This window comes from Acartia tonsa, chromosome 5 (assembly GCF_053477335.1).
Source record: "Acartia tonsa isolate MP-2025a chromosome 5, ASM5347733v1, whole genome shotgun sequence".
Lineage (NCBI taxonomy): Eukaryota > Metazoa > Arthropoda > Copepoda > Calanoida > Acartiidae > Acartia > Acartia tonsa.
The window spans coordinates 37,001,117-37,024,487 of NC_137264.1; the positions used below are offsets into that span (position 1 = coordinate 37,001,117).

A 23,371-nucleotide genomic window follows, 5' to 3' on the forward strand; every position below is an offset into this window, starting at 1 on the left:
TCCAGCTTAATTTTAGAGTTATAATAGGATGATTTCACCGAGGCTTATAGGCAGCTGCCGAGCCATAATCAAATCGTCTTCGATCAAGATAAAACTCCATATAAAAATATTTACTAAAAAGGTTTCGTGTTTTTACGTAATTAGTTCTTTGATGATATTAAAGGAAGCCTGCAAGATATACCACGCTTTGACTGCTGAAAGACTGCCACAAGTAGATCCAATACCCCAAGTTTGAAGCCTTCAGCTTCTATAACAAAAAAAATTCTAGGCATTTCAAAATGACATTTTATGTACAATGAAAATTTTGAAAGAATTTCAATGCTAATGTTAGAAATTTTGAAATTAAACCATGTGGCCTAGAAACAAAATAATAAGCTTATTTTTGTCATAAATTTAGATTGCCAGTAACTAATTATATTTTTTCAATAAAAATACCCATTTTTATAGTCAAAATCATTAAAAAAATTAAGTTTAACTTGCGTTGTTTTGAGTGTACTGTAGCTAATCAGAAGGCTGAATCAGCTAAGCAACCAACCACAGCTGAGCTTGTTAGTTTCCCCCTTTGTTTCCGCTTTGATTTTTGTTTACAAATGCAATTTTAATCGAATTTTTTTCACAGATTTTAAATATGAAATGTGATGTTTTTATTGTAAAAATGTATTCAGTAACCGTCAATCTAAGTTTCTGACAAAGATAAGGTTAAAATTTTGTGTCTAGGCAACGTAATTTAATATTGTTATTTCTTTTATGAGCATTGGAAATCTTTCAAAATTTTCATTATACATAAAATACTATTTTGAAATGCCTAGAAGTTTTTTGTTATTGAAGCTGTAGGCTTTAAATTTAGTATAGTGGGTCTACTTGTGGCAGTCTGTCAGCAGTTGAAGCGTGGTAGTTCTTGCAGGCGTCCTTTAAAGATTATTGAATGTAAAAATGAATTAGTCTATTATCGGTCCTTCCGTAACGTTTAGCTCTTATCGTTAATCTAGGCATATCAGAATCGTTCTATCGATTTCATGAAGACGATTTCTGAAACAGTACGATTTAGCATTTCTTATATAGTTGCCAAAAATTTACAACAATTTTTTAATCTTATTTTTGAATAGTTATTCCTATGCTATATGTTTACAGCGAAGCATCTCAATAATGTTATAAGTATTTACATACAATTTGGTTTGGTCGTTGGTGAATAATTTTGTAATTCTTTTTGTATTTTTTATATTTTTAATTTTCTATTAATAACAATTTATTCTTATTAATCTCTAATAAAGCAGACTATAATACAAGTTACAAATCTTACATACATTTTAGTTAATAATCATACAATATAAATATATCTTTTCTAAATGCTTCTAATTGTCGTTGTTTCTCCATCCTTCCAGAACACGTTTCATCTGAAGATAGAAATAATTTCTATAAAATCTTATGCTTATTTTCTTATAATAATTTTTATGGTAGCTATATAAAATTGCTAAGGAGGTTTTTTATCTATCCTGCAGTGCGTCAAGTCTCTATAACCCAATTATAAAGCACATTATTTGGGTTGTCTTCACATATCCCCCTTAGACTCATCACCATAGGCTAACCAACGACTGTAGCGTTTCACGCAGCGTAACCGCTCATTGTCGGGTGTATAATGGGTTCGAATTTGGTCCATTACCTCGTCATAACTAAAGACGTTATAAATTATTTCAACTTCTGCTATGTCAGATGCACGACATAAATAGTCAGGGAAAATTCATTACTATGCACAATTTGGACTTAAAAGACAAAGGTCTAGCAATGAAAAGGGTTGGTTGGCTGTGTACGTTTTGCCTCGTAATCATGTTATCCTCCATAAAGGCTATAGCTATGGTCGCTGCCACAGGTAAATTAATATGAGCACCTCTGTACTGGAGTGTAAAGATATCCAGCCATTATCTTGGTTACCTCTTTAGTGAGGGGTGGCAGGAATTGTCTAGGAATGAGGAAGGTGGACAGGTTGAACAGATCCAGGAACACCTTGTACCTGAACAAACAAAATATCATGAATACGACGTTTGTTTTTAAGGCAAAAACTTTATATAAAAAATAATTTTAAATATATAAACTAAAAATATTTAATTTATGCAGGGGTTCCGTTCGAACCACTAACCTTAAAGCAACATTTGTAACTAATGCCAATTGCTAATCACATAATTTAGAATTCTGTCTAAAAACAACGTTTATACCAGACTTACGAGGGAAATCATAGAGAGAGGGGACGATGGGCTGTTTTTTATTGCACTAAACCCTAAAGTTTACATTCATAACATTTCATATTCGTTGGCTTAACAACTTTTGGAAATTTAACTGAATTTTGATGGGTTTATGAAGTTTACTAGTGTTCAAACGTTTCAACCACTAATTTTAATCTACAGAAGGGGTAATTTTCTGTGTCATCAATTTATCCGCCATTGTCTTATCCCTTTAGAACCCTAGGGAAACTGAAGAAAAAAAAACCTGAATACTTGCCTCTCTGAAAGAGTAGACCTAAGATATTGGTATCCTGAAGATCCGCCTGTTCCAATCTGAGAACTGCCCAACATTCGCTGCACTAACATCACGTGGTTGTCTGAAAACCGGGACTATTATGTTCGAAGGTAGCGAGTCATTAATCAATAAACAATTATTTAGATACAAAAAAAAAAACAATACCTTTCTTTAAAAAAAACACAATTAGAAGTTAGAACCCTAAAGTCTGTAACGTGTTTTTAGTGCTTAAGTTTTTAAATGCGAAGCTTTTCTATAATTAGGGTCGGTCCGTCCGTCTGTCCGTCCGTCCGTAACGGATAGCTTTTTTGTTAATTTTGGCATGTTAGAATTGTCCTATCGATTTCAAACTTTGCATGGTGATTCCTTTAGTAGTTAGGTACGATTTAGAAAGCGTGGCAACTCTATAATCATTACCAAAATGTCCGTACGTCCATTTTAAACATGTTGATCGTTTTTACTTTTTTAACAACAAATTTTTATGTGATCTATTCATTCGATTGATCTTAATTTTGGTATACTGATTCCTGGGACAACAAAGTATAATGTAATAAGCAAAGCAACTCTAAAATCAAGTCTTAAAAATGTAATTATGTCCATAAACATTATCCTTTATCAAGCAGTTTTTCAATAAATTTACTTACAATTTTGCTTTGACTCTCATACATTTGTATATTGATTATTCAGTTCTGACACTATACAAGTGTTAATGTCCGTGTGTCCTACCGTTTCAGTGCTTCGCTTTTATGTATGTTGTCATCCTTGTTTAGTATTGTATTGTGAGGGTGTCTTTTAGATGGCCCTTATTCACTTATTACATTTACTATTGAGATGGCCGTAGTCGTACAAACCTTTCCTATTTTTAGAGTTTCTGCGCTGCTAAATTTTGTCCAATGTTTTGCCATAGTCCAGTTATATTTTTTGTGTTTTTTTGGTGAGACAAATCGTTTGTAATATTATAAAAACTTGAAAATAGAGGACCCTGTCATAGACGTCCAAGGGGAGGGGGGTAAAGTGGCGATTACCCCCCTCAAAAATATTTTTTTTTTCATTTTACTCCCCAAAAAAAACGAATTACCCCCCCCTTAAAAATGTTTTACCCCCTTCCTAAAAAAAGCTTGGACGTCCCTGAACCCTGTCACTTCGCATGCACAGAGATTGGCCATCGGGAGAGGGGGGGGAGCTGAAAGTTTATCCTTGTCGGGGTCAAAAAAACAGATGGCTGGTTTCAGAAAATTTCTTTAGAATCTATTGAAATCCAACTACTAAATTTCATACATTTCTGTTTTCAACTAAATATACTATTACTTACATCTCCATTTAGTGATGAGCGAATCAATATCCATAAGAGACTGCAATACTTGGTGAGGCAGATGAAATATGGGCTCCTCTCTTAATTATAATTAGTAAATATCATAAAATATCCATAAGAGACTGTAATACTTGGTGAGGCAGATGAAATATAGGCTCCTCTCTTAATTATAATTAGTAAATATTATAAAATATCCATAAGATACTGTAATACTTGGTGAGGCAGATGAAATATGGGCTCCTCTCTTAATTATAATTAGTAAATATTATAAAATATCCATAAGATACTGTAATACTTGGTGAGGCAGATGAAATATAGGCTCCTCTCTTAATTATAATTAGTAAATATTATAAAATATCCATAAGATACTGTAATACTTGGTGAGGCAGATGAAATATGGGCTCCTCTCTTAATTATAATTAGTAAATATTGTAAAATATTCATAAGATACTGTAATACTTGGTGAGGCAGATGAAGTATGGGCTCCTCTCTTAATCATAATTAGTACATTTTATAAAATATCAATAAGAGACTGTTATACATGGTGAGGCAAATGAAATATGGGCTCCTCTCTTAATTATAATTAGTAAATATCATAAAATATCCAAAAGAGACTGTAATACTTGGTGAGGCAGATGAAATATAGGCTCCTCTCTTAATTATAATTAGTAAATATTGTAAAATATCCATCAGAGACTGTTATACTTGATGAGGCAGATGAAATATGGGCTCCTCTCTTAATTATAATTAGTAAATATTGTAAAATATCCATAGGAGACTGTTATACTTGATGAGGCAGATGAAATATGGGCTCCTCTCTTAATTATAATTAGTAAATATTATAAATTATCCATAAGAGACTGTTATACTTGATGAGGCAGATGAAATATGGGCTCCTCTCTTAATTATAATTAGTAAATATTATAAATTATCCATAAGATACTGTTATATTTATTGAGGCAGATAAAATATGGGCTCCTCCTTAATTATAATAAGTAAATATTATAAAATATCAATAAGAGACTATTATACTTGGTGAGGCAGATGAAAGATAGGCTCCTCTCTTAATTATCATTAGTAAATATTATAAAATATCCATAAGAGACTGTTATACTTGATGAGGCAGATGAAATATGGGCTCCTCTCTTAATTATAATTAGTAAATATTATAAAATATCCATAAGAGACTGTTATATTTATTGAGGCAGATGAAATATGGGCTCCTCTCTTAATTATAATTAGTAAATATTGTAAAATATCCATCAGAGACTGTTATACTTGATGATGCAGATGAAATATGGGCTCCTCTCTTAATTATAATTAGTAAATATTATAAATTATCCATAAGATACTGTTATATTTATTGAGGCAGATAAAATATGGGCTCCTCCTTAATTATAATAAGTAAATATTATAAAATATCAATAAGAGACTATTATACTTGGTGAGGCAGATGAAAGATAGGCTATTCTCTTAATTATGATTAGTAAATATTATAAAATATCCATAAGATACTGTTATACTTGGTGAGGCAGATAAAATATAGGCTCCTCTCTTAATTATAAAAAAAAAATATCTTTAGTGCTAAAATACTATGAAAGTATATTTTTAGAGGTGATCAGGGAAAAACAGTGTTAGACAGGGAAGTTACAAATCAATGTGAAGATTTTGTGAGTATTACAAATTAACCAATCATATTAAATGGCCTGACTAATAGAATCGGTCTCTCTTATTATTTTCTTACCTGTAAAGAGAAATCATAAGAGCCCCGTGCAAAGCTTGAAAGGAAAGTCGTCTTTCCCCACTGAAATAAACAAGATTTTAGTTTAACAAAAGTACATTTTTATGCTCTAATATTAACAATAAAGAGTACGTTAGCTGAGTAATTACAAAGATTTTAAAACAATTTTAAGAAAGGGGATGATTTTTATGACTTTAAAACATGAAGAAGTAAAACTTTTCGGCGGTATTCGCAATTCGGCGATAAAGCGGCGGTTCAACCGCCGTTTTTTTCATAAATCAACGTTATATCCCATTACAGCACTGCAATGCCAAATTTCAGAGTTCTACTCCTGTTTTAAAGTCTTGAAACCCACACCTTTACGGGCGATTCATCGTATTTTTAAAATAGCTTTTTATAGGTTATTTTAGGTTAGGTTAGGTGATTGCCCCGCAGGGTTAGAGCCCCCCGCAATGGCTAGAAATAGGAGAAAAGCTACTGTGAAAAATACGAAGAATTGCCCCTTAAAGTGCGTTGCCACGAAAGGGACTATACCCGATATTTTTTTTTAGAATTACTTAATGATAGATGACGGAAATCTTTGTGAATATTCCTACGGCCGATGAGCATATATACCGGGCAATTAAGGAGTCGTGCTTTTCTTGATCAAAGATGGATGAATACTGTTCTTTCTTCTTTTTGTAGCTGTTCAACAATACCTGCATTATTTATAATATACATTTTAATCTTTTATATCCAGGAAATATAATAAATGGATTAAAAGCCAATCATTCATTATAAATTTAATTTGTTCATACCCTTATCTGTTTTTAAAATTTACTATTTATATCAATACTGAAGCTATAAAGTGGGACAGGATTTAAGAACAATTATAAAGCTGATACGCAAAAAACTGACCTCCCGAACTTTCGGATTTGATTCATTCTCAATGTCTTTCAAGCTCTCCTCTAGTATACTGTTAATGGCATCCTAGAAATAAAAGAAAACCAATCTACAACTAAACAATACAAAAGCTATGGCTTAAGTATCAAGCCAAATCTGAGTAACACCTCCCCTTTATATCGTAGTATCAAAAAATGACTTATAAAAAATATTTTAAGGGAGTCTTTCATCTTTAAAGATTGGACAATGGACTATTGACTTATATTCCTTCCAAATAATGTAAAACAAAATTTTTCTTCTATATAGAATAAAATTATTCGTTGAAAAGCTTGGACACCAAAGCCTGGAACAAACCAATCTTATTCGATAAAAGTACCCAAAGTTTTTTAGCCAAATAATAAGATATCGTGCCATTTCAATATAGAGTCTAATGTCCCTTCCTCCCTGGCTTTTAAGAAGTATTTTTTTAAATAACTGTAAGGGGGGAAATTCTAGTGTAGTCGTTTCCATTAAATGTTTTGCTAACATCAAAATAAGCAAACTTCTTAAAAAATTATTTTTAATTATACGTAATCGTTTTTGTTTTGATTTCAGTACCTGATAACTTTTAGAAAAGCAGAAATCGTCATTGACATTGGTTCCAGGCGTTCTCATCAACCATCTAGATAGATAGATAGATACAAAGATAGACTGACGGACAGATAGATAAGTAGTTGAACTCAGGGATGTAAAGCGATAAGACAATGGCCGATAAATTGATGTACATCCCCAATGATGATACACAACATTACGCCTTCTGAAGATCAAAATCAAAACAAGTGGTTGAAAAGTTTGAATACTCACATTAATGAATTAACTAATTCAAAATTCACCAAAGTCCTCAAAGTTGTTACGCCAACGAATAAGAAAACGTAATTTTAAAACTTTGGGGACTAGGGTAATAAACTGCACATTCGCCCCTCTCTCTCCAAATTAAACTTGCACATAAATAGCATACTTTTCACACTGGTTTTTGAAGTATACATTTCATTTTTAGTTGTTACAAACCTGTTTCTCTAAAGTTGTTAGAATCTTTTGGCTAAATGGTTATGCTTTGCGCACAGTTATATGCAATCAGATTATCATTATAAATACGCATAAATATTATATATCTTCTATATCAACAAAAAAAGCTATTTCACCTTTCAATTAAATCAAAAAGGCTCGGGTCTTCTTCGCTTTTCATCAGTTGTTCCAATTCTTTCTCCTTTTCTTTATAAACATCTCTGTAGTTGCTCCGATTGTATCTTACTCTAAAGTAATGATATTTTATGAATTGACTTAATTTTTCTAAAATGTGTTAAAAAGTGGTCTTGTTGGATGTGAATTTGTCGCCAATTTTACGACCCCTAATCTAAAAGAATATCCATTTAAAATTTGCATACACTGACAACGATATTGTAGCGGAGGCCTCTAGACAAATGGGCTAGAAACGTTTTCCTAATGAACGGGACAGAAAATAAACTGTACCCCTGGGCTGTGTAGGTAGTTAGTTAGTTGTAAAATTTCATATCAATACTTTTCCCAAAATTAATGGTCTACCTAATTGTTTTTCAATCTCGACTTATTACACGTCCAGTATTGGTCTAAGGCCAAGTATGTTGATTTTTTAAAGCTAAGAAATTTATGGCTATATTTTTACATCCCAACCTGTCAGTCTAAATCTACAGGGATGAAATAAACTGTTCATATCCTTTTGTTTTATCTCATTCCCATAAAAGATAACACTATAATTCAACACAACAACAAATAAGAGACCTGTGTTCAGATTTCACTCCTAGCTTGTTTTCTATCAGACGAAATTGAAGGCTCTAAAATAATTTTAAATTATAATACTTTATTATATAGGTATTCTGTAATAATATTGGTGTTTTTAAAAATAATTTAAAATCAACACTGCAACAAACAAAAAACTTCCAAGATATTTTTCACTCCAGATATTCATTTCTATTGGCAAGTGTTCTACTTAAGATAAGAAGTCGATTAAATTTGAAATTGTTATTTATGTTATTGTCAACGTACCTCTCTATCGAGATTTTTACCCTTCAAAAACAAAGTAAGCTTGGACGTTCTATGGTAATTTAGCAAACTTTGTTTTATATAATAGCAACAATAATAATATCAACTGAAAGATATTTACCTGAAAACCAGAAGCAGTAGAGAGATGATCCCTAAAATCCATAAAGTCCAAAGGTGTCATTGTCTCCAAAATCAAAACCTGAAAAACGAATAAATACAGTAAAGATGTAAAGCAATACAGACAAATTGATGGAAATAAAAGCTGTAGATTAGCTGCTCATTCTCCGGAGGAGTCTTCATAAAAAAAATCAGATGCCTATCTGATAAAGCAGCTAAGGATATTGCATTTCCTGCATAGGTGTTAAATTATTTCTGTGTCGTTATGAAAAAGACAGACAGATGAAAATAGTCGGAAAATTCTTCTCCAGTTACATAAATATTGTACCTATCTTATTTAGAAACAAGTAAATCACATTTCATCCTAAGAAATTCAATTTTCCAAGAACATTATGGGCCGAAAAAAAGGCAGACAGCCATGCAAAATTTGTCTTTGAGAGCAGTGACCTCCAATTGTACTGTTTACCTGATCAGCAAGATGTTTAGCAATCATAACCACACGTTGAAGTCTTTTATTAACCTCCAACATTAACGCCTCTTCAATTATATCTTGTTGGAAGATTTTCCTTAATTTTTTATTAACTTTTAGAATTAAATTTAATTTAAAATCAAGTAAGTTTACATAAGTTTTGAGTATTAAATATTTGAAGTAATTGGTTTACATTTGAACTTTATACTGTTACCTAATAGAATCAATTTCAAAGATTACTTGCTTAAACCACAACTCGTAAGCCTAGAGTAAAATTTAAAATTATGGATTTTTATTTATTTATGAAAAAATACAAAACATTTTAATATGAAAAAACAGGGAAGGGTGGGACATAAGACTGTAAATTAAACTAGCACATTTTTAAAGCCTTGATTGGATGGTACAGAGTAGCAGTAGGTAATTCATTCTATAATTTCAAAATACAGAATGGGTGATTTTGTTTATTATCGTTGGAAATGTATATGAATTCTCGAATGTTCTATCCCTTAATACCCCTGAGAATAATAAAAATTGTGAACCTGGTGAATAACAATGAAAAGATGTTCATCATGAACAAGTTCACCTGAAATAAGAAATTTTATCAAAGGGATAGTTTCACGAAGTGCATTTTAATAAAAATAGTGAACTGTAATTTTTTTCTATTTTAAATAACGTAGTAGTGCATAATATAAAGTTATTGATTAAAATTAAAAGATTTGACCAGGGATTTTCCTTAAAAAATGAGTTTTTAATTTTTATTTTCAACTTCGTTGCATGTTATATATGGCAAAAACTTTTTTGTCATAAATACAACTTTAGATAGCATTTACTAGTTAATAGAACTTCAAACTTTTTATACAACATAATACACATAACAACAAAGAATGACCAATAAAATATTTAGTATAGTACTTAGAGTAGTGATCTTTTTATATGTCTTAGTAGAATATATTAGGCATTGGATAGATATGATTGCGATAAAGAATTTTAACATTGACCTGACCGAACTTTTTTTATTTGACAATATCTCTAAAAGTTAGTGATTTGCAACGGTTTTCTTTATTTAAAAAAAAAATCTATAGAAAACCTGTCCTATTATGAACCGGACGTTATTTTTTATGTTTTTTTAAGTAACTTGTCCCAAGGGGAACCCCTGTTCAATTTTTTTATAACTCTTGTGAAATATGTGGAAAAAGATTCTCTGATATTGGTGTTTTGGCTATACATATTTGGAAAAAAATAGACCATTCTCATGTAATTTATGTGGCAAATCACTTTAACTTTTTTTAGATATTGCCAAATAAAAAAAGTTTGGTCTGGTCAATGTTAAAACTTCTTTAACATATAATCATATCTATCCAATGCCTAATATATTCTACTAAGACATATAAAAGTTCACTACTCTAAGTACCTTAACTCTTTAAATACACTTCGTAGAACTATCCCTTTAAAATAATTTCTTTGATAGAATTTGATTAATGTTTTAATAAATTTTCTAAACTAGTTACTGCATTTGGTAGTTTAAGAACATTTAGGGGAAAGATTGAAATATTTCTATCCCAGTTTACTTGAAATTTTTCACATTGGTTTTTAAGTTTTATTTCAAAGAGATTCACGTTCATTTAAAGTACATACGAGTTTAGAAATAAATTAAATCTTAATTTCTTTATTACAATTAATTATTTTTTCTTGATATGTGAAAGTCAGGTTTCATTAGGTTTCAGAAGCAACAATCATTCGTGAGGTTGTAGGCTAGACGACATAGCTTAAAAAACTTGGCTTTTTTCCTGCCCATTTTATTCCTGAATATATCTAAGTAAATCAACTTTCAATGAATTGATATTCTATGGTTGTATCTGATACGTTTACATTGTAATCAAAACAACAATAACATAAACTTACCATGAATTTCTGATTGGCAAGTCTGTGCGGTCAGAATTTTATCCAACTGAAGATAATCTCCGTAGGACAATCCATTTGTCTCAACCATCAGGTTAATACCTTCCTAGAATGAAGAACATTTATTTCACGAACGAAAAAATTTTTTACGCGTTTTGGGCCGAAAGGAACATAATTATGCTTTTACAAGCAGTAAAAGATATAATGATAATTTTTGTATCCTATTGTACAACAATGTCACTATAATAAAAAAAAACTTTGTATGGTTTGGAAGGAAATGTCATTGTGGGAACAAAAAAAGTGGCCAGGGTCGACTAAAGACACAAAAATAAAACCGCGGTCCACAGCCATTTTTACCTTTTATGCATTATAGCAATCAGCAGCCGTAATGCAGAAAAATAGGCTACGGCGGGTAATTTTTTTGTGGTTTTTTTCAATTTAAATTTCAAACCTGTTCATTTGTGCTACCAGATCCAGATCTAAAACAATAGGTATAGAGTATAGTGAAAACGAGTATTTTAGTAATAAGAATACATCTGTAAATTAATAGATTTTCAGAATTTCTATAAATTTCGGTGTAATCAAGATTATATAATCCATAAAATGTAGATAAACAATTTCCTAAACTTACTCAGACGATTTGAATCTTCCATGGTATAAGTCAGTTTCAAATTTTTAGTTGCAATTAATCTCCCCGACAAATTGCCTAAAACCTACCCTGGACCAATACTTAACATCCTTGAAAACTATGGAACTAAATGACTTGGAAAATTAGCATTGAAAACAAGTTTTAAAATTGAATTATTTAAAATAACAAACTTACTTAACCGGTTTTTCCTTCACAGAATCATCTTTTGGCCTTCCATACCTGAACAACAAATGAAGATTTTGGGGACTATACAGTATACACGAACAAGAGCAAATAATTTTGGAGATCTAAACCATCAAATTCAATTATTTATACTAAAAGTACATAAATAAACAAAAAAATCAATTCTATATAATCTTAGGGAAAAAAATTGTAAATCGAATTTATCTAAAACATTAATTGCTTTGTTGAATTTAAGTAGCCATTTATAGAATCAAGGAAAATAACATCAAAAGCTAAAAAGCAAAAATACATTAAAAATAAATGATTAGGTAATGTAATGTAAAAGCAAAACATACCCTGCGGGACACCCTCCACCAGGGTTCAGCAGACTTCTTGTCTTATCACTTACTGACATTTTTTACCTATCTACAATTATTTGGTCAAACTAAGAAACTTTTAAAAAAATTTTGCCTCTCAATCTCTAGTTGTAGAATTTCATGCACAGTTATGGCATGCTTTTTACACCTTTGACTTTTCTAATGATACAAGAAGCATATCTACCCTTGTCATAAGGTCAGTGTAAAATTTTTGTTCAATTTTACAATGAATAAACATAGCATTTTTTGTTCAAACTTCTGTTGAAAGCAAACCTGCTACTCTAAGTTTTAATCCTTGTTTTTTTTTCATATTTTGCTAAACATTTCACTGAGCATAGATGGCATTATCTATAAAAGCAAGCTCGAAAAAAACAAATCCTCAAAACCAACTAAAACTAGACTGTCAATTTAGTTAAAAATGCATAAAAAGAGCTTGACCTAAACTAGACATACAGACATGTTTGGTTACACTTTAAGAGTATTTTTGCTACATCACTTGGTGCGAAAATGACACATTACAATATTTTCTACTTAAGTTTTATAATTTTAATGTTGTGACGTACATAGCCTAACTATAGAAAAGCTTCGCTAATGGCAATCTTAACAAATAAATCTGGTGTTGACAATTTGAGTTGAACCAGTAAACTGAATAAAATATCAAGTTAATATTAATTGTCATCATCTCCTGTTTTTTTTACTTGAATTTTAAGTATCACGACTCAGGAATAAGGTATGTTGAAACATCAAGAAAATCAAATCGAGAAAAGTTAAGGTTTTAAATATTAAAAGTTTTTTGTTTTTGTTTTTCTTTATTAAGTACTAGCGGCTACACCCCTAGCAACTAAGGACTATGAAAGTGGGCAGAAAAATAGCATTAAAATATTCCAGAAACTATATGAAGCTTCCCTTAAAGAAAAAACTCAATCAGTTTAGCTTAAGCTTCAGACAAAAAAAAAACCTTACTACTAAATATTACTACTAAATATAATGGGATTATGATGCCATCGTTATTTCTCTTCTAATGCAGCAGATTAAAAAAAAAGAATAACTCCTCTAATTAGGGATAAAACTGTTCTTGCTTAATATAATACAACTGCATGTCTTTACCTCATTTCACCGGGGATATTATTAGGGATAAGCTAATGAACAATACATTTCACTATATCCTAAATGTTGATTAAAAAAATTACCCCTTCTGTAGATTAAGTTAAAGTTTGGACACTGCTAGCTAAAACCAACCCATCAAGATTTTTAAGAAACAATAGTAATCAAGCCAACAATTGAGAGAAAGTTTTCATAAAACTTTTGGTGCCAGAATAATTTAATTTCCAGTGTCCCCTCCCTCCCTGGATTTAACCGGAAAAACTTATTTATTTGTAGTTTAGCCAAAGGCAATGATTTAATTAGGCAAAATAAAAAAAATGGGAGCTATTTTTGTTTAATTGGATTACCTACAGGATGTACATATTTAAGTAGTCAAATGTCACAAAAGTACAAAATTTCAATTTGGAAATTTTTAAGATATGAGATTTCACATAATAGGTATTTCCTCCAACGTTGCAAAGTTAAAATTATTTTCTCATCTTTTTATGAAAGTACAAGCTCAACACCGCATAACTATAGATGGTAAATATGGTTCATACTGCTGATATGTCAGATGCGTGACATTAATGTACAGAGGAGGGGGTATGCCTCTGATCAAAACACGCGATTGCGCAACTAATTATCATGCACAGTTAGAACTTCCCGTAAAAAGGTCGTGCATCTAAAGAAATGCTTGTCTGTTGGGTATTAGTAAAATCCCGGGTGTTTGGACTGAAAAGGAGATATTTGGCTCTCCTTAGTTACCCTATGTTGTTTTACCTGACGTTAAAGTGTCATGGCCTGCAGCTTCGCCCCTATGAGAAAATTAATAAGTAAGGTACGATTTTCAAGTGCAGCTACACCGATCCCATAAAATTGAACTTATCGTTGTACTTTTAAACTAAGGTTGGCAATCAAAATCCAAAATCCGCCCAATTTTGAGATCCTATTTTAAACAGTAGAACATTGTTTACCTTTAAATTGGACCTTTAACCTTTAATATAATATCTATAATTAAAATTATTCTTAGGTTAAGTATAGGTCTTTTGGTGGTAATAAAAATGACTATGCACCCCTTGACCTAATAATTATGTCCCTGTGGGGAAGGGGCGCAGCTTCTAGTTATTTGATAAGGACATTAAACTGCTTGCATTTTAAGAATTTTCAGGAACTTAAATGTGTTTAAAAGTAATTTGATATTTCATATCTGATTAATAAATTGTTAACATAAAAATAATCTATAAAAATATAAAGTATTGAAATGAATCAAGTATATAAAAGCTAGGTAACAATAATAATTGTTTCTACTGTTAGAGGAGTGTATAATTTTAATGATATTTAGCCCAAAAAAAGATAAAGTCTAAAAGATTCAAAATCGACAAACGTTTTTTAGCTAGACCTTTAATCAATGTACTTTCAAACTCAATAACTGGTATATTTCATGATTGGTATTATCAGATTTGATTTCTAACTGTAAATGTATTCAAGCCCCCTTTTACTTTTTAGATTACTAACGGTTATGCCCCTAGGGGCACTAAAGGGGAAGGGAAGTCGACCCCCTCCCCACTTTCAATTTTACATTTTAAACAAAGTTTAAGGGGTCATTTTATCTAGGGGTGATTTCTCTTAGGAGGGTGGTAGTATCCTCCCAAAAAATAACATATACAGTATACACTGTCACAGATCCTGTTGCTTTTAAATAATGAATTAACTTACTTTGGTCACTGCCTTTAGGTCTGTCTAAACAAATGATAATAGTTATTTCTCGCATCGTTTTATAAACAGCTTTCCGCGGATATACAATATAATGTACAATTATAAGATTAAAACCAGATTTTTAGCCCCGAGGTGCCGAAGGCAGATGTTTAATCTATTTTAGGCTTGAGAGGAGATTCAATAATCTATCTTTAATGTAAGGTGGTTGTGGTAGTAGACCCGTTCCCCTTTCTACTAGAGACTGTAGGCGTAGCCATCCGTAAATAAAACCCATATATTTTCTAATTTCTTAATGTTTCTTTAGACAGGTGTAATTTTTAATTAGCTCTAGATGTTTATCATCATATTTCGCAACAGGAAAAACAAATTTGGTGTTTATTGATACCTACCAACAAAAATAGTAATATCTAAAAAATTGTCAAGCAACATAGTCACCAAAAAGAGCTTAAATATTATCATTTGCCTTTTTTGTTCACAAAAATTAGTAATATAAAAATGTATTTTTGGTTGTCTTAATAGAGCACAAACAAAAAATCTTGATTAAGACCTGTCCTTCGTGTAGTTGGTGAAACATCACTTCTGCATATTGTAATATTGATTTAGTTTCATATCGTCAAAAGAATCTTAGTTCTTCAAATAAATTCTATAGCGCAAACTATACCATCCCAAAAATATTGCACCTTGCACTCTATTGCCAGTGTGATTTTTACTGATATGAAATTTTTGCTCTTATAACACTTTGACTGAAGCTATAGCCTACTCATACTATTCTTTAAGTGATCTATAAAAAAAAGTAGAACTTTGTCTGTCTGTTTTTTTGTCAGCCTCTCTGAAGCTTAAGATCTTGGCAACCACTAAAATAATTAATTTATTAGTCTATAATTTTAAGGAATTTACCTACTGTGGTCTTTATATAGTTTTAAGCTATTTTCTTGGATGATGAAATAACCTGTTGTTTTATTTATATTATTGTTTATTTAATCTTTGTGTTTTATGGTCTTATCTGCCTCGTCTAAACTGCAACAAATTCATAGGAGAATTTAACATCAAGAAACACTGGTTTTTAGTGCAATATTCTAGAATGTGCTTTAATATCCTATGGTTCAAATTAAAATAAGATGAAACGACACTCAGTTATGTTTTTGACTGATTTTTAAATCGCATTGACTAAGTATTAAAAGCTTTGGTGCTTTCCCACAAATTTCCAATTGGGCACAAATACCCTACCTCCCTAATTATTTCAAATTAATTCAAAATAAGGGGAGAATAGTTTTTTCCTACGCTTACCCCTGCGGGGCCTATACCTGTTGTAGCCTTGCAATTCAAGGCTATCCAATTACTAATACAACCTAACCTGACCTAAATAATAATCAAGCAAATGAAAAAAACCTCATTCATGTATTAAAAAATAATGGGGGTGGGGGTACCGTATCAGTGCTCAAAAGTATCCCTTGTGTGAAAGCGCCAAATGTTTTAAAAGCAAGTATGATATGATTATATCAAATAACATAATAAGAAAATGCTGACTTTGATTATTAATATTACATCATTTCATATTACAGTTAAACGGATTTTAATTGAGTAACTGGAAAATTATTAAGTAGATTAAATTATTTTTGTTGTGCAATTTATCAATTTTCATCAGGGTGAAGCCCTAAGAATCATAACCCAAACATGAACAATTACATTTTAGGAAGTAGAACTTTTATGGGGATCGGTTTTAATTTCAAAAATTGCTTAATATTTAAGATATCTTAAATTTAAGTAAAATATAATTGCAGCTTTGGGAAGGATGTTTATAAAATCGTGATAGAAATCACCATTTAAAATAGTACGGACTTCATTATTTGACATAAATCCAATAATGTTTGAAATTATTAGAACAATATTAACATTACTTTGAAGAGCTATCTGTTAATCCAAACAAATGGACAGAACCTTAATAATCGAAAGCACCCCACTTTTCTAAATTTACATTCATAATTAAAAGAAGCAAACCAAAAGTGAAAGCAAAACTTGTTTATTTTGATTTCTTCAGAGGACATTCCAATAACTTATTTCTATGGCATAATTAATTAATAAACATAAGCATTTAGTACAAAAGGTCAAATGATAACATTCATACGAAGCAGAGCAAAAAAAATTTTGAAGAATAAATACCTAAGAATATCTAGAAAATAAAAAAAACACAAAACCTGTAACATAAAATATGGATTGGTCTTTTGTAGCATCTGCATGACCGACGGAACAAATTAATTATACTCTGGATGCTAAGTAGTCAGAAATTCAAGTTTCTCCCATTCATATTTTAATAATGTCAGACTTTTTTAATTATGAGATAATTTCACTTTAACAATGTAAGGAAGTTAATATTAAAGTTTTTTTTAATGGTAAAAATAATGAAAAAGACTCTCTTTATTTTTTGTAGTCTGGACATATAGCTATAGCACTCATAACTAACTAATCTCCTTAAGAGCGCAAATGAAACTGATGAAATCTACGCTCTTAATCTCTGGCTATCATACAGAGATACCAGGGCTACTTTCCTATGGGTCAAATAATAATTACGAGAACTCAAATTTTCAGTGAGATTAATTGATTTTTCATTAAGTATATACCCAGAATTGAAAAGAATATATTTTATGAATATTTGTGTGTTTAAAAAAATTATTAAGCCTTCTTTGCTTTAGAATCCTTACGAATTTTGGATATAAACAAAAACTGGGGAAAAAAGTGGTTTTTAAGACGCAACTCCTTAGAGCAGGAAAAGACCTTAGAGCAGGAAAAGAGATTTATATTAGAGAATTTTACTATTATGTTCGATGGTATGAAAAGAGTTTAGCCTGGGGGGTTGTAGTGTAGACCTTGAGGGGCGGATAAAAGTGAAAGACAAACCTCCTAATGTCCATTTGAAGGATGGATTAGTCATTCCCCTCCTCCCTACCTACGTCGCTTACGCACTCCCACTTTTGAATTTTCAATTAATTTTTAAGTGGGACAATAAAAATGCTTTAAACCTCAAAAAAGATTATATAGTCAATTGTTTATTTTTCAACAAATATTACAAGATTTAAACTAAATAATGTAGCTGAGTGCGTGTCTCTGTCTCTGCTTAAAGGTGATTGCCAGAGGCTATTTTCAATATGTAAAACGCAATTAGGTAAACAACACTCACTTTTTGTATATCAGGTAATAGAGGTTAAAAAAATTGACCGACTCCTATTTAATCAAGATTTAAAAAATTTACTGACTCCTATTTAATCAAGGTTAAAAATTTTTTTGGGTATAATTGTCCTTGTCATGATATGCCCTGTTTCGGTGGTTAGTATTTAAGATTTTAGTTTACCTAATCTAAATATTTTGTCCATATATATAAATGAGTAACGTGATAAGAGTAGTTCGTGTTATCATGTTTGTTTGTAGCGAAGCTATACTACAACCCACAGTGTCTGCCCGTCACTACGTCGTAAGAATGGAGAAAACTGGGTCGATTATAGAATTTACTCGGCTGCTGAGAGATAGGCTTTAAAAAGACGCAAATGCTACAGAGAATTCTGTACTTGTTAAAAATATTTACCATCGATTTTTTAAAATTTTAGCCACTATTCAATTTGGATAATAAAATTTCAGGAATTTATAATCTCAAACATTTAAACCTTTCCGGGGACGGTTTATGGAAACTAAAAGATTAAAGATAATCCCCTAAACAAATAATAAAAGCAAAGTTGTAGGGAATTTTGAAAATAGGGGTGGGGTTGGAGGGATTACCAAAATACGCATTTATGAGCAAACTTAAAGCGGGGGGGGGGGCGGATTTATGAGCAAGAATTGAAATAAATTTCATCATCGTGGTTTAATTATTTGTGTAGTTACATATATTAGAGCATAACCGCTATCAAAAACGTCAGTGCAGGTGTCTCCCCCAAATAAAAATACCTTCTTCTCCGAACCCCTGATTTACCCCCCCCCCCCACCAAAAAAGCTTGGTTGTCCTTGACCGTTAGAATCTATAATCCTTCCTCTGTCCATTCTTCGTGACAGTGTCGTGAAATTAGAGCGCAAAAATTGTTATTATTTTTGGATAAAGGAATTAGCACATGGATTTGAACATTAAATTTGAGAAAACTTTCAAATTTATGCACTGAGAAAAAAACGGCAAAATGGAACCAAAAAACTTGAATTTAATAGACAAAACTCAAATTTTTATTTCACGACACATATTCTTATCATTTTATCCAATGAAAAGAAGCGGAGTTAAGAACAACATTCCTCTGAAACTAGAGCAATAAATCATAATTAATTTTACAAGCATAAAAACAACACAAACGTAAAGTTATTTTTTTTAATCTCAAAAATAAAAAAATATATATTAAATTCCAAGTTTCTAAAATTATAATTTATAATAAAGTTGACAGAATTTAAGATAAATGTTACAGAAAATACTAGGTAGGCATTTAACAAAGTCTTTGCAATTCAGGAATAAGGAATAGCCAACAAGCGAAATAAATCTAAAATAATATTTGGGGGGCAGATAAAAAGTTCGTCTTTAATACGATGTGTTGCCCCCCCCCCCCCAAAAAAAAAAAAAAATCTTGAGAAAATCAATTGGAGTTACAAAATATTTTTTTAATTAATTCAGTTGTTGGTTAGGTACAGCTGATTGCAATCATACAATAACAGTCCAGTTTCATTCTAAAATCATACTTACATAGTAAAAAATTATATATAAAAATGGTCAAAAAGCAAAATTATCTAATATTAGTTTATTTTAAATATTTGACATTACAAATTAACAAATGATGTTTATACTTTGTAAAAATGAGTATGCTATTTATAAAATCAAAGAATACAAAGAATTTTGAATAATCTAGTATAGCGGAGATCGTAAGTGTAAGTGTAAGAATGCTAGTATATATATTCTTTGAGAACCTTTCTAACTATTTGTTTTTCTTACTGTTATTAGGTAGTAAATACAATATTAAGTAATAAATGCCATTAACATGGGTAATTTTGTATAGGTAAAGAAATAACGGGTTACGCCTCTTAAGGGACGTTTCGTCGTATTTTCACAATGGCTCTTGATAGGTTATTTTAGGTCAGGTTAGGTTATAACAGGTTACGTGATTGCCCCGCAGGGTTAGAGCTCCCCGCAGGGGCTATTAATAAGAGAAAAGCTACTGTGAAAGTACGAAGAAACGTCCCTTAAGAGGCGTTGCCAAGAAAGGGACTTTACCCGAAATAACCCACCCACCCCCCCACCCTCTTTATAATTAAAAAACAATCACAAAATTGCAGCATTTTCTTTTTCACGTAGTTGTGTCATATTTAAATCTACATAAGGCGACAAACTGCCATGTTAATTCAAAACTACCCACTGCAGCCAAGTCCCAACCATGACAATTAACCAAATGATCAATGTCAGCCCCGTTCTTAAGGTCTGTGTCAAGTTTGATTTCATCACAATCTTTCACCGGGCATAAATATGCCTTTTCTCTGCCTATATCAGCAGCTTTACATGAAATGTTTGGGTTAATTTCATTTACCAAGGAAACATTTTTTTTTGAACTGTCCATTTGATTTTCTACAGAAGACAATGTTCTAGGATACACCATATTTAAGTCTTGATGTTCAAATTTAATATTCTTGGTAATATTATGGGTTTTTACAGTATCTATAGCGTTTTCTAATGGAGATTTGATATCTATGCTTGCAGCACTTAATGGTTTTATTTGCTCCTTGTCTTCAATATTGGTTTCATTCATCTCATCTTCTTTAAGTCCATTCGAATCATTGTTTCCTTCTTTATCATCTTTCTTCTAAGAAATGGTTTGTTGTGTGATAGAATATTATCTTAGCATTAAGATTATCGTTAAATATGAAATATTCATATATGAATTCTGAAAAAGAATCTTGCACTTATTTTTAAAATTATATCTTCATTGGACTCACCCCTCCCCCCATTCCTTATAATCTGTGAGTTAAGGTCGTGAGCAAACATCCTAATTTCAATCTAACCTTTATTTTTAAAACTTAAAATATTACTTAATTTATCAACAAATACTTCCAACACAAGCGTAGCTGTAGCAATATCAAAATAAAAATATTATTTTTATACGTTTTGAAATTTTCAAATCGAGCAAGAATTTTAACATGACATTAAGTACATATCATATCATGAAATATTCGAGTCCTAATACTTTAATTTATAAATTTCTCAAACATTTTAGAGTATAGTTTTTAAAAGCGAAATTTCCTATAATTAGGTCTGAACGTCCGTACGTATCTAACGTTTAGCTCTTTTCGCTAATTTAGGAATGTTATGCGATCTCAAATTTTGGATGATCATTCCTTTAACAGTTATGTACGATCTAGAAAGCGTAGCAACTCTATATTCGTTACCAGAAGGTCCATAGTCCATTTAAAACATGCTGGTTTTTATTTTTTTACAACATTATTTTGTATGATGTAAATATCCTTTTCATCTGATTATTGAAACAATGATTTCTAGGGTATCAAAATACAATGTTTAAGGCGAAGCATCTCTATAATCAAGTCATAAAAATGTGAGTATGTCCATAAAGTTAGAAAATCCTATATTACGCAATTTTGTGACAAGTTTATATACAATTTTGTTTTTACCTATATTCTGCTACATAGTTATGGCACATTTCGTTTTTTCTACTGTTTGATTTCAGAGCTTCGCTTTTATGGATGCTGTCATTATTGTTAGTTGTTGTCTATCACAATTCTTTCCTTTTTGGGTCTGTTGAACTTCTTTTCTGACGACAGTTTTGTTTCGACAGATTCAACTTTTACCACAACGTTGTGTGTTAACATGTGCTTGTCCAAGTTGAATTTCTTTAAGAAACCTTTATCACAAACATTACATAAAAATGTGAATGAGTCCCCTGTGTGTTTTGCTCGGTGGCGCTTCATATCATATTTCTGTCCAAATGTTTTGCTGCACAAATCACAAGAGTAAGGTCGCTCTCCAGTATGGACTAGCATATGACGGTCCCTGTAAAAGTATCTTTACAGAATGAAAAATTAATTGATTGATCCGCACAAAAACGACCAAGCTAATATTGCAAACTAAGGAAGGTTCAAACTAAAACATTTAGGTAATGAATTTTAGATATTTTTTTTAATGCATACATTAAAACATTTGTTTAACCTTTTCTTTAACAAAATGCTAACTGCTTATAGATGCTAACTGAAATAATTTATATACACCTTTACCTAAAAGGAATTCCAAATAAATCCCGATAGAACAAATCTTACCAAACTATTGTTGATGTTAAACACTTGCAGTATTTACATGGATGACGTTTATATAATATATTTATGATAAATGAGATCAATAAATCATAATATTCTGTAAAATCCTGTGCGTCTTTTTGCCAAACTTCTTTTTGCATTCTGTACATTCAAATGGTTTCTCTCCAGTATGAACTCTAATTGTTATTACAGAGTCTTTGAAAATAATCGGATGATATAAAAAATTAAAGACTCTAAACAATTTAAAACATGGCTCTAAAGTGAAAAGATGATAATATGTACAAAATAATTAATAATATACAAGAGTATTAAATTGTTAATTGTCAATCCGCTTTATTTAATATTCTGTTAACTCATTACATGTATAGTTTCAGCACATTACTCTCCCACAGACATGTATTAGAGATGATCTATTCATGTTCCTTTAAAATTATTAAAATTTATTCCATTTATACAAACTTTATTCCAATTAGCAAGATATTTTTATACTACGGTAGGTACTAAATCTTTAAGTTTTCTTGTTGTTTCTGTGCTAACTATGGATATAAAAAAAACTTTCAAACATTACATTTAAATATTTTGTAGGTAAGATTGATTAGTTTTCTTCAACAAAAACTCTAGAGACCTTTTATGAACTTTCAGAATGAAACTGTCTCTGAATTCTTTGTTACAATCTTCGCACACATAAGTTTTCTTGGGCTTAGAACATGACTTTAGGCCATTTTTACTCATTTTTCTGAAATAGTTGAAAGCTTTCGACTAATACCATACAATCAGCAAGAAACGATCACAAGTGTAAAGCATATAGAGATATTTATTTTTTAATCGAAAAGAAGAAAATTATTGGAAAAATATAAGAAATGTTGTCTGCTTAATTTTCGCTAATGTTTGTTTACACATCTCAAACTCCGCGCAAATTATTAAGTATGCAAATGTCGTCTTTGTTGGAACAAAAAATATAAACCATGCAAATTTTTATGCAAAAGAATCCCTATAACACGCATTTTTTGCAATAAAACTAATTCAGAATGTTCATGATTTTTCAACAACAAATATCCAATTACAAGTTATACAAATTCTAAGTTACAAACACAAAATTATTAGGTTAAAATTATAA

The 23,371-nt window shown here is 30.8% G+C and overlaps 2 protein-coding genes and 1 long non-coding RNA gene across 6 annotated transcripts; all 3 read right to left on the reverse strand.

Annotated features, from left to right (window-relative positions):
• Positions 1 to 1,205: 1,205 nt before the first annotated feature.
• On the reverse strand, positions 1,206 to 13,094 carry v (Tryptophan 2,3-dioxygenase vermilion). 4 transcript variants are annotated; one of them, XM_080162416.1, is made up of 18 exons: positions 12,157 to 13,094; positions 11,813 to 11,857; positions 11,441 to 11,468; positions 10,993 to 11,095; positions 9,630 to 9,673; positions 9,305 to 9,354; positions 9,088 to 9,187; positions 8,626 to 8,703; positions 8,244 to 8,296; positions 7,628 to 7,738; positions 7,044 to 7,107; positions 6,462 to 6,533; positions 6,180 to 6,262; positions 5,568 to 5,627; positions 3,824 to 3,903; positions 2,494 to 2,593; positions 1,930 to 2,008; positions 1,206 to 1,394 (listed from the first exon to the last, which is right to left on the reverse strand). In XM_080162416.1, exons 1-18 carry the CDS (start codon positions 12,213 to 12,215, stop codon positions 1,353 to 1,355), a joined length of 1,251 nt encoding a protein of 416 aa, XP_080018542.1. In that variant the 5' UTR covers positions 12,216 to 13,094; the 3' UTR covers positions 1,206 to 1,352. The 4 variants fall into 4 exon arrangements, with proteins under 4 accessions (XP_080018542.1, XP_080018541.1, XP_080018543.1 ...); XM_080162415.1 differs by having other exon boundaries at positions 1,886 to 2,008; positions 12,157 to 12,307; XM_080162417.1 differs by lacking the exons at positions 1,206 to 1,394; positions 1,930 to 2,008; positions 2,494 to 2,593; positions 3,824 to 3,903 and adding an exon at positions 4,156 to 4,231 and having other exon boundaries at positions 12,157 to 12,307.
• A 6,630-nt stretch (positions 13,095 to 19,724) lies between these two features.
• Positions 19,725 to 20,044, reverse strand: LOC145319998 (uncharacterized). Its single transcript, XR_013880098.1, has 2 exons — positions 19,906 to 20,044; positions 19,725 to 19,803 (listed from the first exon to the last, which is right to left on the reverse strand). It is a non-coding gene; the product is annotated as an uncharacterized LOC145319998 (long non-coding RNA).
• Positions 20,045 to 21,687: 1,643 nt separating this feature from the next.
• On the reverse strand, positions 21,688 to 23,012 carry LOC145319999 (uncharacterized). Its single transcript, XM_080162420.1, has 3 exons — positions 22,880 to 23,012; positions 22,361 to 22,430; positions 21,688 to 21,993 (listed from the first exon to the last, which is right to left on the reverse strand). Exons 1-3 carry the CDS (start codon positions 22,984 to 22,986, stop codon positions 21,703 to 21,705), a joined length of 468 nt encoding a protein of 155 aa, XP_080018546.1. The 5' UTR covers positions 22,987 to 23,012; the 3' UTR covers positions 21,688 to 21,702.
• Between the last annotated feature and the right edge of the window lie 359 nt (positions 23,013 to 23,371).